This window comes from Harpia harpyja, chromosome 2 (genome assembly GCF_026419915.1).
Source record: "Harpia harpyja isolate bHarHar1 chromosome 2, bHarHar1 primary haplotype, whole genome shotgun sequence".
Classification (NCBI taxonomy): domain Eukaryota; kingdom Metazoa; phylum Chordata; class Aves; order Accipitriformes; family Accipitridae; genus Harpia; species Harpia harpyja.
The window spans coordinates 16,223,117-16,237,230 of NC_068941.1; the positions used below are offsets into that span (position 1 = coordinate 16,223,117).

Below are 14,114 nucleotides of genomic sequence, written 5' to 3' on the forward strand. Positions count from 1 at the left end.
TTAGAGGAAATAATACATATATTGATGTAATGAAATGGCAGCACGTCTTAAAAATAACTGCAGCATATGTTTCTGTATTATAGAAAAAATATAATTATAATAAAATAATACTTCTGTATATAGTATCAGAGATATACCAGAGTACATTTGGAAACACAGAGATTGAAAGTAGAGCCCGCTTCTAAGGAGTGCCTATGTGAAAATAGCACCATTCTATAAAAATCCAGTATTTGCATGCAACAATTACTCTTCTTAGTGTTGGTCAAAATATGAAGTGGATCGTGTTGTGCAGTTGTTTCAGTCTTTTACAAGTGTAAATATATTACAACAGAAATTACAATGCAAAAAGAAATATTAAGAATACACTTCAATTGAGAACACTTACTGGTGTAACATACTTTCAGAACTGACATAAGTTTCAAAATGAAAAGTAAAGAAACACTTTAAGTTTAATGCATACAATTAATCTTTACTTGCCTTTGTACTGACTTAAGATAATATAATTCTGATTAAATTATTTTCATGCTTGTGGTCCTAAACTAGACCAAACTGGTTTTTAAAGGAATGTTTTTCCTTTCACAGAACTCCTTAGCTGAAGTTTATAATCTGGCCCAAGGAAAATCAGTTTTGAAATAAGTGTGGTATTGGTGCAAAACATGCAATTACTATGAGTAGAAGGTAGGAGTGTTCAAGCTAAAGAGCTGCATAGGCAGACATAGGAAGTGTGAGCTTCCAGGTTTAGTTACGATAGAGATTTCACATTGGCCCCAGTCCACAGTATGTTTAGGTAATTAATACTCATTTCAGCCAAGCATCATTCTTTGTCTTCGACATCCCAATGGAATACAAAGATTTGTCTCATTCTTCTTGCCCTTCCTTATACAAATGACAAACATTAATGGTTATTCCATCCAATAGTGTAGTGCAGAATCTCATACAAGCTACTATGTCGTCTACAGTTTGTTGGTGCTGGTTTCATTTAAGGGGAAACTTTAAAAGAAAAGGATGTCAATAAGTTATTAAGCTGCCAAGAGAAAGTTACGGATATCTGACTCATGGTGTCTACAAGACAAGGCTATAAAGCCTGGGATGCTGGTTTCACAGTAGACATCAAAAGTGCATTAATAAAACATAATAGTGAGGGTTATTCTATAGGGAAAATCTGAAATTTTGAAATTTGGTACATAATTATTCAGTTTGACAGTACCAAAATGACTGCTCATAAGGGGTTTTGCTGGATATCTCTCAATTTACCCCACAACATACGAGACATAACACTACAGAAAACTATATACTTTCTGGCACCATAGATATAATTTCAAAAGCTATAGAAGTTGTGGCAGTGATTTAATTGGAAACAACACGTTTGCCAGTTAGTGATAAAGCTGAAAGTACACATGAACAATTGTTTTCCAAAACCAGAAAGAATAAGCATGGAAAAATTCAGCTGGATTTCTAGTTGACCATAAGCCAACTAAAGACTTGATGCTGCACTGATTTCAGTATCTTAGAGGGATATTTCCAAAGTTTTTATTAAATGCACAAGTAAATAGACTTTTTAGAACATAGTGTGTCTGGCTCACTTTGAAAAACAGAAAGCAGTGTGACTTTTCAGGGAGCAATAGATACATTCTACAAACAAAGAAAGTAATATATTGCAGTCTAATAGAATCACGTAAGATAGCAATTAGTAGAAATACTGGCCTGATCCTATGAATACAACTTGCCATACTTACTACCTTGCAGGTCCCGTGTTTCATTCATTTGTCAAATTCTTGCTTCATGTGTACTTCATTAAAAGCTCTTAATTTAATTTTCACCTGTTTACACTTTCAACAACTTCACTTTCACACTGAGACTGCTCCCATGACATCAAGTGCTAAATAAAATCTTCAGCTTAGTAACAGAAACATCTTTTCTTACTATTACTTTCAATAACTCAAATTAACTCACCTTGAAGGGCAGGCCTAGTGTGACTCATTGACATTCCTGGGCCCTTAAATGAGTTGAACTCATCTCTCAGGAGAAGAAATAGGACTGTCTTTGTCTGGGCACAGCAGATAGAATCATTCATCCGGAATCTTTGAAATATGCCTTACTGTTCCCAGAGCAACTGATTTGCCTCCCTTTGCTTCAGACTTTATCAGAGGAACTTGGTCAAAACTCTTAGAAACTCATACAATAATATCTACAATCAGTTCAGACTCAGCTGCAGAATTATTTTTGGCTCGTCAAGGAGAAAGAGCTAGATTACCAGTCCCTTCATCCATGATGACTGCAACTGATTTGGCAGCTCTAACTAGACTTTCAAAACTAACCTCTCTGATAACCCTCTGAAACTGAATTTTTCTAGCAAATGAACTAGCAAATTTTGGCTGCCTCTAAATTAGCAGGATCCAGATTTCATTGTATAAATCTCTTTGTATGGAAATCTCTTGACCTATTTACATCTCCATTTCTGACTCAGGTTTCTCTTTGGTGGTTGTGATTAAAAAGGAAGTATGGCAATCATGTTGAATTAAAATAAATTAAAGCTGTGCACTTTCCCAGTTAAGCCTTTTGCGGGACGTCTTTCAACAGGAAGACAGGCCCATCCATTACTCTGAATTGCAGATACATTTTAAAAGCTTCATTCTCTCTTATAATTTAAAATTTCATAATTACTTATCATGGGTGTGGTTAGAGTTGCAAAACGTTGTCTCCTTATGGGTGCAGAGCTGGAGCACTTGAATCTACAACAGAGTCACTAGTTTTGAAAGGCTGGCAAACTCTGAGTTAAACTCCAAAACAACTATCAGCTTGGGAATAATCACATATATGAATTGAATTTGCATTTTTAATTAGGTTCTCTCTTTATTTCTATGCCCTGTATTACTTCAAGAGCAACAAATGAATCTAAGTTTCATTCTTCATTTATACAAATACAATTTTAGGCACAGTAATATTACATACATTTTTAGAAGCCAAAGAAAAAATTGCCTTCTATTTAAGTACACAGGGTATTTGCATTGTCACAGTACATTACATGAATTTGATGCTTAACATGTAACTGTACTAATCTTTGTGGCAAACATAATAACAAAAGAAAGTTGTTCAGAGATTTTTCTATTTTTATTTTAAAAAATAACAAAAACCTTTCCATTGAAGGACCACATGGAAAACTATGGTTTCTCTGCACAGAGACCAAGGCTGCTTATTACCTACAGTATACTAGCTATGATGAACAGACCACCATAGTTGTGACAACTGATGTTGCTGCCTCCAGGGTAAAACAAAGGTTTACATATTACACAAGCAATTTAACTGTTTTCTAAACATATTGCCAAGACAGTGGGAGTTGGCAGCCAGCACTGTGTTTTAGGTTTTGGATACTTGGATTAGAAGTGACTGCTGATTATAGACCTTTTTATTTGTCCTCTACGAATTACAAGCAACCTAGTAACCCAGCAAAGAATCCTTCACAGCACTTAAACTTGTCTTCATGGCTTCCCAAAGATTACATACACAAATCACTCCACAAAAGTGGTGTAAGAGACTTGTGCATAGATAACTACATAAGACAATTGTCTTGTTCTAACTCTTAAAGACTTCCCCAAAGTGAAATGTTTTATAATCCTTTTTGTGCAGTAGTCAGGAAAGAAATAAAAGAGTTTGGGCAAAGATTATCCACAAGAAAGAAACTTTTTTTGGGGGGTTCCAGCTGAAACACAATAAAGAACATAATTAACTTCACAATTCTTTGTGTTTTTCATTTGACTGCAGGGAGGAGATGAAAGAGGACTGTTAAGCCTTGCATTCCATCCCAATTACAAGAAAAATGGAAAGCTGTATGTGTCTTATACCACCAACCAAGAACGGTGGGCTATTGGACCTCATGACCACATCCTTAGGGTCGTAGAATACACAGTATCCAGGTATCAGTAGAAGTCTAAAATTCACAAATTCTTTATTTCTCAGCAACCTTTTCATTTTCATTTTAGTATTTAGTATTTCCCATTTCTAAAATGAACTATCAGGTTTACAATGTGTATACTTGGGCACTTGCAGAAAAATTATTGCTGATTTTATTTCAAACAGTAGTTTTGGAACACCAGTAAGTACACTGGTTTATTCTCTTTAAGACTTTTTTTAGTTATTCTGTCATTTTTTAATTATAGTTATTTCCTATTGTGTATAGGCAGCAAAATATTTTTTTGTGAATGCTGGAAAGTTGAAATTTCTCAGAAATAATTGTTTGACATTTTTCCACCAAGTTACAACATCCATATCTTAATGTATAATTTGAATGACTCAAGTTTATTTTTAGAAAGAAGAAAGATAGTGAATTGTGAAAACTGTGTTCATATCTTTATATTGCAGGAAAAATCCACACCAAGTTGATATGAGAACAGCAAGAGTGTTTTTAGAAGTAGCAGAACTGCATCGAAAACACCTAGGAGGACAGCTTCTGTTTGGCCCAGATGGTTTCCTATACATTTTTCTTGGAGATGGCATGATCACTCTAGATGATATGGAGGAGATGGATGGTTTAAGGTACAGAAACTGCCAATGGATGGAATTCTATTATTTTCTTCTGGTTTTGTAAAGTATTTGAGGTCAGAATCAAAAGTGATCAGCAGTTGTCAGGACAAATCTTACTCCCTCTTCCTTTACTACATAATCCTACTATTTTCAGTGCCTGCGTTTAGCAAACTGCTGATTTTCAGAACAGTCTTACTGCTTAAATGCATGTTCTTGTAGTTGTGTGCTATCAAACCACTTAAATATTGGAGCCCTCACCAGCAGACGCAATTGTATATAAGCACAGGTTAGATTTCTTTTTTCCAAACTATTATTCTATGAACAGGACAACTTTATTGAGCAAACATTCTAAAAAAGTGTCTACAAACACTTACCAGAGTCAATAACAACACTATCACATTATAACGTATCACTATAACAACATTAGGAAAATGTCTAGAGAACACGTGAAGCAATCCTGCTTTGGTTCTACCTATACAATTTTCTCAACCTGCCTTTTCCCTCTGTTTCCTTATGCTCTGTTAGAGTTGCAACATTTGCCTTAATTTAGAGAAAGTGTGATACTGAGCCTTTACAGACCTAAAAGGAATTGCTATGCTCAAAGGCCTCTTTGGCTCAGCAGAATAGCAGGTGTTCCTGCCCTTTGCAGTAAGGATATACTTAAAACCAAGACCAGAGAGCAATAATACTTGATTTTAAATTTGTGTAAAACATGAGAGACTGAAACAGATTCATGATGAAGAAAGACAGAAAGGAATCCATTTAAATATCACATCTTCTCATGTTTGCAAAAAGAGTTTTGATGCTCTTCTACTACTTCTACATTCTTGTCCTTCTCCCTTCCTCCATCACAATCATGAATGTAAGGCAAAACATTTCACTCTGTCCTGTTTCATGTAACAAGTTCTGATTCTTTACAAAAAAATACCAACATCTCCATTCAACCAATACAATTACTTACTTTTTTTTTTTTTTAAATTAATATATAGTTAACTTTGGATTGTACTGTGACTAGAAATCATTGAATTCAAGAGTAGGATTCAAAGTGTTAGCAAAAAGCATTATGTAACTACATAGTGATTATATCCATAGTTACTCTAGAGGAGATGCAGTATAAAAGAGTTAATAGCCTTATGTTTGAAGCCATAAAACAATATTGATGTATGGAAAGTTGCTCTTATTATCAAGTTGCTTCCCAACAGCATGGTCAGAGGCATTGTAGTATGCACATAACAAGGCAACATACTGGCCAGCTGAATCTTTGACAGGTTCTGCTACTGTTCTTTGGACTTGCGTGTACCATAAACCCAACCTATATGTGATTCTTCAGTAAAGTGGGTGATTTATTTTGCTGGTTCATGGTAGTATTATATGGACTAAATCTACCAGTAAAATACTTTTAAAAAACAATTATTTTATCCTCCAACTTTCTCAGTGATTTTACAGGTTCTGTATTGCGCCTCGACGTAAATACTGACCTGTGCAATGTCCCTTATTCCATACCACGGAGCAACCCACATTTTAATAGCACAAACCAACCTCCTGAGATTTTTGCACATGGACTCCACAATCCAGGCCGGTAAGTAAGTTTCAATTAAACTGAAGTTAAACTCTGGAGAAGATACTGTTTTCAACCAGAAATCTTTTATACAGTCAGGTAACAAAATTTTAATAATAAAGGCACTCGTGAACTTTTTAAAACTTCCACTCCTCCACCTCCACACATATGTCACAGTTAGAAACAAATGTACATTGGCAGAGGGGAAGGAGAAGAGCATGCACAACTGTTACAAGTTCAAGAGTGAAATGACAGAAACAAAGTAGAGGATTTTTGGTTTTAATGAATAATAAAATGATTACCTTTATGAAAGAAGAGAACTTAAAGCAGAGAGTTGGTAAAGTACAGCTGAGATGGGAATCTCGACAGAAAAAAAGCACGTGGAAAACAAATGAGAACATCTGGTGATATCTAAACAATAACAAGGAGGAGAACAAAGCTTTAACTAAACAACACATAATTCAGCAAATTAGGTGGGTGGTAGTACTGAAGTGACATTTAAAGTCATGGTTTGAAAAAATTCAGAAAGTCAAGTTGTTCAGATAAGGAGTTGATTCTTGGACTTTTGAACAGTCCAAAATTCCTATACCATATAAGTCAGCTCATTTAGCTTGGTTAAAGCACTATTCATTTCAGGTGCTATTGAGCAGAGTACATTTTATCACTAGGAAGAAATAGGTTTACTTCACATTATATAAAATGTGGTGCAGGGATGGGAAAGGTGTATTATCTCTTGTATTCAAATCTGATGCACTTCTCAGATATTTTGGCTTAGCACGAAATAGGTGCCTCAAATGAGTAGGCACCACAAAGAAACAATAATCCTTCAAAATGTGATGCTTCATACTGTTGATAGAGAATTATACATTATGAACTCATCTATCTCATGGTTTTTCTTATATTTTTTGTTTTACAGATGTGCTGTGGACCGCCACCCAACAGATGTAAACATCAATTTAACTATACTATGCTCAGATTCAAATGCAAAGAACAGATCTTCAGCAAGAATCTTACAAATAATAAAGGGTAAAGACTATGGTAAGTTCCATCCAGGGTAAAGCTACTGGAAACAGTCGGTTTCTATGCCCATGGAATAATAAACAGAAAGCGGAAGAAAATAGGTAAAGGACTGTATAGCCATGATAGGTAACTTACAGCTTAGACAGGATAGGTAACCTACAAAATCTAGAACTTAGGAAAAGTATGGTACAAGCAGATAACAGATGCAAGACAAAACAAAATTTAAATGACTCAACTTTGTTCTTGTTGCTGTAGAATATCATGTAAATAAGATTTAAGAAATATGCCATTTGCTACTCTGTCAAAGTTCTTACTGTTGCTGCATATGATGGCTCATAAAGAAAAGATTTTGGAATATCAGGAAGTGATGAAAATGTATTCTTAGCCATTCACAAATAACCCTTTAAGATACAGAATGGAAACCTCATGTAATGTGCCTCCTATAATGGAAAAAGTGAGATAGACAACAACAGACCACAACCAAACAGGGAAATGACAGAGCTCTGTTTAAATGTTACTAAAAATGAAAAACTTAATGAAAAATGCACGATGCTACTACTTCATAATAAACGACTAGTTTAGATTAGATTGCAAAAAGATAAACGTACTCAATTAGGGACTTAAAATTTTAAAGTGTTTCATGTTCTCTCTGGATCAGTATGATTGTCAGTTGCGATTTTAGTTTAATGTTTAACTCTGATACTCACTAAGATCGCTTGCTAGTTCAGGCAAGTCAGGTGACAGTTACTCTGAGCTATCATCTACCTTTCTTGACCGTTTAGCAGCTTGTAAATTCATAGCAGTAAAAGGTGATAAATGCCAAAGGTGTGTAAAGGCATCAAGAACTGGTCTATCTCCTGGAACATAGTATTTTCTGGTTTTATTCACATCCCTAGTTCACCCATTTGTACTTTACTTAAAAGCAAAGCAGCTGTGCTGGCTAATACAATAGTACACAATAGTGTAATGCAATTGTTCTACTTCAGTTATTGCATGTATTTTCTGTGTTCATTTTATAAAAGCCAAACCAAAGAATAATATTTGGTAAACCACTGCTCCAATGGAATTTTGACTGCATCTTTATTGCAGAGTAAACTAAGCAATATTGTGTCTATCCAGAACAGCTTGCCAATATTAATAGTAGGCTCTGGGTCAATTGCTTCAATAAAAAGGAGCTCATCATCCTTTTCTCCCACGTAAAATTTGAGCTCTTACTCTTGCAGAATAATCTGGGAAATTCATTTATCAAAGGCTTGCAGATAGCCCTCTGACTAAAACAAACAAGTTCCTATAAAACAAAAAGGTCTATTGGCTGTGGCTTTAATCTAAAATTATGCAGTTAGCATGTCAAGTTGAGCCTACCTTTACCTTACGCAGTATTTGATTGCATGAATAGGAACATTTACACTGAAACTTCCCTGAAGACTTTATTTGATATGGCTAAACTCTGCAATTTTGTAAAAAAAAAAGAAAAAAAAAATATGTGTAGGAACTACAACTACAACAGCAGCGTAAAATAAGTTACCAAGAAGCTACGGCCAGCAATACTAGTGTTTTATGGGATGTACACACATACCGTGTTTAAAACTGTGATGTTGAAAGAGGTTCTCAAACCACTGAAAGGCTTTGAAAACAAGTTCTGCTGAAAATCACTGGAATTTCTGCTCTTAGATACTGGAAGGACTTTACAGTGAAGGGGGTTTAGTTGTATTCCTGAAGTTCAGGAGATCCCTTCTGCAGACTGTATTGACATGTAAAAGTTAATAGCAGTAATCACATCAACTTCAATGAAAGCCCGACCTAATCTTTATATAGTTTTATTCTCCCAACCTGTGCACACAGAAGAAAGCAATTATAGCCTCTCCTATCTAAATCCCTAACCGATTGTTTCACAAACAGCCTTTGTTGTAATTTTCCGATTTTTTTAGTGTTTCATTTCCAGCAACACATCTTGAATTTTAAGGAATGTTTAAATGGAATTAACCTCTTTTCTTGAAGTTATAACATTTTCATAAATGTAAATCAAAATATGAAACTGCATATGATCTAATGCTACGGTAGTTCCTTTTTAGAAAGTGAGCCTTCACTTTTAGAATTCAAACCGTTCAGCAGTGGATCCTTGGTTGGTGGATTTGTCTATCGAGGCTGCCAGTCTGAAAGACTCTATGGAAGTTATGTATTTGGAGACCGCAATGGGTAGGTTTTTTCTAAATCACTCTTAAACAAAAATGCGTGTAAGGTATATTTCATTATTGAGCTTCCTGTATAAAGGAACACCAGTGGTCTTGTATATTGTGTCACTTTGCCAATTTAGTGGTGTGACAATGCAGATTAAATTCTATATTTGGAAGTAAAATAGCACAGCATTCTAATGAATGGCAACACATGTAACATACCTGATCCTTGGTAAAAACTACAAAGACATTCACGTTATGGCGCTCTTAAGATTTTAGTTCTACAAACACTTACATGAATCATTTACATTATGATGGGAATAAATGTTAACCATGGAACTGTTTCCCAAACAGGTAAGACATTGAAAACTTAGGGGGTTTTATGGAAACATCACTGATGGAGCAAAATGAATATGGTTTTTTTGATAAATGGGCATAGTTTTCCCATGCCAAATAGCTCAGATTCACAAACAGCTGTACAGTATAGCTTGAAGCCAATTTTGCAACGTTTGAATGACAGGAAGGGAAATGCTGTGCTTTTTAAGCATCTGAAAAATAAAAGGCAGGAAGTCATAAGATGATGAACTGCACAGATGTATCTATGGAACTAATTGCAGCAAGTGTTTACTTATTTATCTGGACAGTGAAAACTGTATTCAAAATGTAATATAACAATTTGCTTTATGTGTTTTTGAATATAGAAATTTTTTAACACTGCAACAGAGTCCTGCAACCAAACAGTGGCAAGAGAAACCCCTCTGTCTTGGCAACACTGGTTCATGTAGAGGTTTCTTCTCAGGCCCTGTCTTGGGATTTGGTGAAGATGAATTAGGTAAATAAAAAAAAAAAAAAGTTATTAAATCATAAGCCTTATTGGTAATGCCTGCTGAACTATTCAAATTTATAGTAAATGTTTAAAAAGAAGAAATCTAAAGCTATCTTTCCTTTGCCAAAGGTGTCTACGCTGCTCTCAGCTACACCTTAGCCACCTTGTAAGAAGAACCAAGAAGAGAATGGGTTGTTGGAAGGGGCAAAGGTCCTTACTGTCTCTCACGTTCTGTGAACTGTGTCACTCACTATGACACAATGTGTCATATACTTGCTTTTATTCCCAAAATTACAGTCTTCAGGGGCAAAGATATTGCATGAGCAGACCAAGCCCCTTCTTCTCCCTTCCTTCCCAATTTTATTTTTTTTTAACCAATTCTATACAATATGAAACAAAAAACATTCATGATAAAATATCTTTCACATTTTAGCATCGATTTGGGGAAAATGCTTATTTAAATTTTCAAATAGCAATGATTCTCTTGTATATTTCAGCGATGAGTGTTTCTTCCGAAGTTTTTTTAATCTCATCTTGCAAATACAGCTAGATCACAAAAGTCATGTATTTGACATCTTAGGAAAGGAGAACTAATTTATTGCATTGGTTTCTTTAACAGGTGAGATTTACATATTATCAAGCAGTAAAAGTATGACACAGCCTCACAGCGGAAAACTCTACAAGATCATTGACCCAAAAAGGTGAGCATCGCATTTATCACTAGAGATCAGTCTTTCCTTCAGCAGGTTAAAAACCAAAAGATAAATTTAGTTCTTTCCATGTAGCTGAATTATGCAATACTGACATTCAATAAGAAGGGAAATTCTCAATGCAGGGGGCTTCTTAAAAGCAAATGTACCATCAGCAGCAAGCAGAATAGATTCACTAAGAGTAATCACTGTCTCATAGAAAGTGAATGTCAGAATAACAGAGGTGTAACGAATGCTAACTTCTGGAAATTTTTACTCTTTGACATTATGCTAAATGCTGCCCACTTTCCCACCTAGATTCACATTCTTTGCATGTTTCCATAGAAGTGTAGACGTATTTAATGTGGAACCATATGGACCAGTACAGGTAAAAGATGCTCCTGGTAGTTCTGAAGCCGAATGACTTGTAGGTACCACAGAGGTTATGCAGCATCAGTGGAAGGCAGATACTGGAATTCTCCCCAGCGCTACTGCTTCCTTACCTGCCACTGCAGTGGGACAGTGTACAATAGGAGCTGGCTTAAAAGGTTGGTACTGGCTGACCTACTCTGTATACTGAAAAGCTACTACAGAATATAATTTGACAGTACTAGCTAGTGGACAAGCCATTCCCCAGTCAGTTCCAGTCTCACTTCCTCAATTTCAGTTTTGCCATAAGTAAGCTCTAAGGGACAAATTCAGTCTTTCCCAAACATCTTTTCTGTTGTAGAGGAGATACCACCAACAGAGAATAATACAGAGGACTGAATCCTCAGTGGGTGTGAATTGTCACTGCTTACTAGTTTCCAACTTCCTTCCATACCCCTGCATTTACCTGTCTCTCCCTGGGGAGGTTTGGAGCACCAAGGAAGGAAACCTTCTGTCCTTGGACTGTGTGCCAAAAATACACTAAATTCTTTAGCAGTTCTTAAAGCGCTGTTCCCAAAAGGCTTATAAATCCCACTCAAATGATTTATAAGACATGGAATTAATATGATTGGTTTAATTATTTAGACTAATTTACCAGTTGTAAAATGAGGATAAATGAAAATTATCAAACCAGAGTTTCTTGAGATGTGATCTTTGCAGAGCAGCTAGAGCTATGAAAATATTAGGGAATCTGGAAAGACTGCAAAAAGCGAGTTCCCAACATGACCTGGGGGCCCCACCAGCAATAAGAGCAGATGACTAGCAGATACTCACTTTAGCCGGAGAAATACCATTTTCTTCTTGATGGATCTTGCTGCTCTATCAACCAAGTCTGTGGCATGTAAAGCTACCACATCCATCCTGCAAAAGCATCAGAAATTAACACAAAATGAAACGGCCAACAGAAATGAAGATTGTTGTATTAATTACTTTGACCCCATCATACCCTGCAAAAGCAACTACCCATTTGTTCAGCATCTACTTCAGCATGCTTCCCCATTAGCATCAGACAGAGTTTTGGTTTTGCTGTTGACTGTTTGAGAGAGGAATTTATTTGCTTGTCAGAATTTAAATTCTAAAAATTGTTATTGGGACAAGTGAATTCAATAATAAATTCATGAAATGGGATGCATGCTGTACTATAATTTACAGTAGAGTTTCAGTGCTTTATGATTATACTATCCCAAACCTGTAGCAAATAATTTTGAAGCAGATGTTACTGCAGGTTAGTACAGTCTGTCAGTCAAGGTTATTATGTATGTTTTATTTATGCTTTCTGGTATTAAAAACATTTTTTTAGAACAAAACTTGCCATTCTTACTGGGATTGTTTAGTCTGTTGGTGTATGGTTTTAAGTGAATTTTACACCCTAAATCCACTATTAGTATCTAATTACATGGGGCTGCCTTGTTTGACCTCGGCTTTTTGTTCTTGTTACCTCTTCCAGTAGGGTGGTCTTCAGCTGACATACCTGAAAGGCCAGACCTCCCATTGCTGCACTCACGGTTGGCTGTTTTCATGTATGGAAAAGGGTCAAGACTCTGCTTGGTTACTGGTGAAAGTAACCAGAAAAATATAAAATACTTTTGTAAATTGGCACACAGTTGAAATTAAACAGACTGTGGCAAAGGGATATAGTTTTTGGTAACAGTTTTTAGAAACATAAGATAATTTTCATTCAGGCAAAGTTCTGAGTTTTGTTGTTTTTCAATCTCACACCATTGCAAGCTTTTAAGTGAAAGATAATGAGTTACTTCCACAAAAGAGCATTGCAGCTCTATTTACCATTTTATGTTAATTTCATATTACACATGTAAAAAACTTAAAAATTCCATAGCTTTGGCAAATGTTCATGTAATTGTTATTCATATTAATTATTATTCACATGCATTTTTTTGCATGCTAATATTTTGTTGCTCCTTTTAGTGTCTTCCCCATGGTATGCGCCATACAAATGTATCAAATATAGGTGTAAACCCTAGCACAGTAAACTTTCCAGGACACAAAATAAAGATGCTACAGGTGGGCTATGAGCATCATGTATAAATAAAGTCATCAAAGTATTGATTTGTCACATCTTAGAGATTCATTATTTACTAACAAAACCCTGCAGGAGGTGGTCCCTGGCAGACTCATCAATTTGCAGAGAGCGCCTTCCATGCATGGGGCAGTGTAAAAGAACAAAATTATCATTCCTTGTGGTAGCCCCTTGCTGGAAATTAATAACTTCATGCAAAACCCAATCTTCTTCAGCTAGTGGTCATTCATAAGCTGCTGCAAGCTTATGAAATTGTTCTTTTATTCTAAATAATAAATGTTACATGAAGATGCAGGATTTGATTTCTTTTGATCTTTGTAGAAAATTACTGCATAATCAAAATTGTTCTCAAACATAATCGTGACCCTGATTTCCTTGTCTCAAATATAGCTTAAGAAAGAAACCTACTACTTTGATATAGCTAGCAGTAGAAAAAATTTCAAAACAAGAGAGCAGGTTAAACCATTAGAAGATCAGAGGGTAAGGGTAATCCAGACAACCCTTTGCATTTATCTTCAATGCTCAGCAATGGGAAAGTCCTATCCTAAAACAATCCTTCTCATGTAATAAAAATGAGGTATTAAACTGAGATGATATATGACAAATTGATAAATATGATCAACACAGAGGTTCTCAATCCCTCCATCAGTTTGAAACATCGAATTCAAGGTACCACAGGAAGCTTTTGTTCATTTCCTCCAAATACTTCATGTCAATAACTAAAACGCCTCCCATCAAATGCACAGAATTAAATAATCCTTCTTTTTGTAACAAGGTTGTTATAATGACACATTAGTACTTGGGAGCTCTTAGACAACAAAGTGATAAATCAGAAACAGAAAAGTTAAAAATGAATGTA

At 35.5% G+C, this 14,114-nt stretch overlaps 1 protein-coding gene across 2 annotated transcripts in view; it reads left to right on the forward strand.

The window, feature by feature from the left end:
- The window catches only part of HHIP (hedgehog interacting protein), an 84,265-nt gene that overhangs the window by 52,062 nt on the left and 18,089 nt on the right, over nt 1-14,114 (forward strand). For both annotated transcript variants that reach the window (XM_052816490.1, XM_052816480.1), the window contains exons 5-11: nt 3,763-3,914; nt 4,360-4,533; nt 5,957-6,100; nt 6,996-7,117; nt 9,172-9,295; nt 9,975-10,105; nt 10,719-10,800. In XM_052816490.1, coding sequence (XP_052672450.1) covers nt 3,763-3,914; nt 4,360-4,533; nt 5,957-6,100; nt 6,996-7,117; nt 9,172-9,295; nt 9,975-10,105; nt 10,719-10,800 — 929 coding nt within the window. The remainder of the gene's footprint in view (nt 1-3,762; nt 3,915-4,359; nt 4,534-5,956; nt 6,101-6,995; nt 7,118-9,171; nt 9,296-9,974; nt 10,106-10,718; nt 10,801-14,114) is intronic.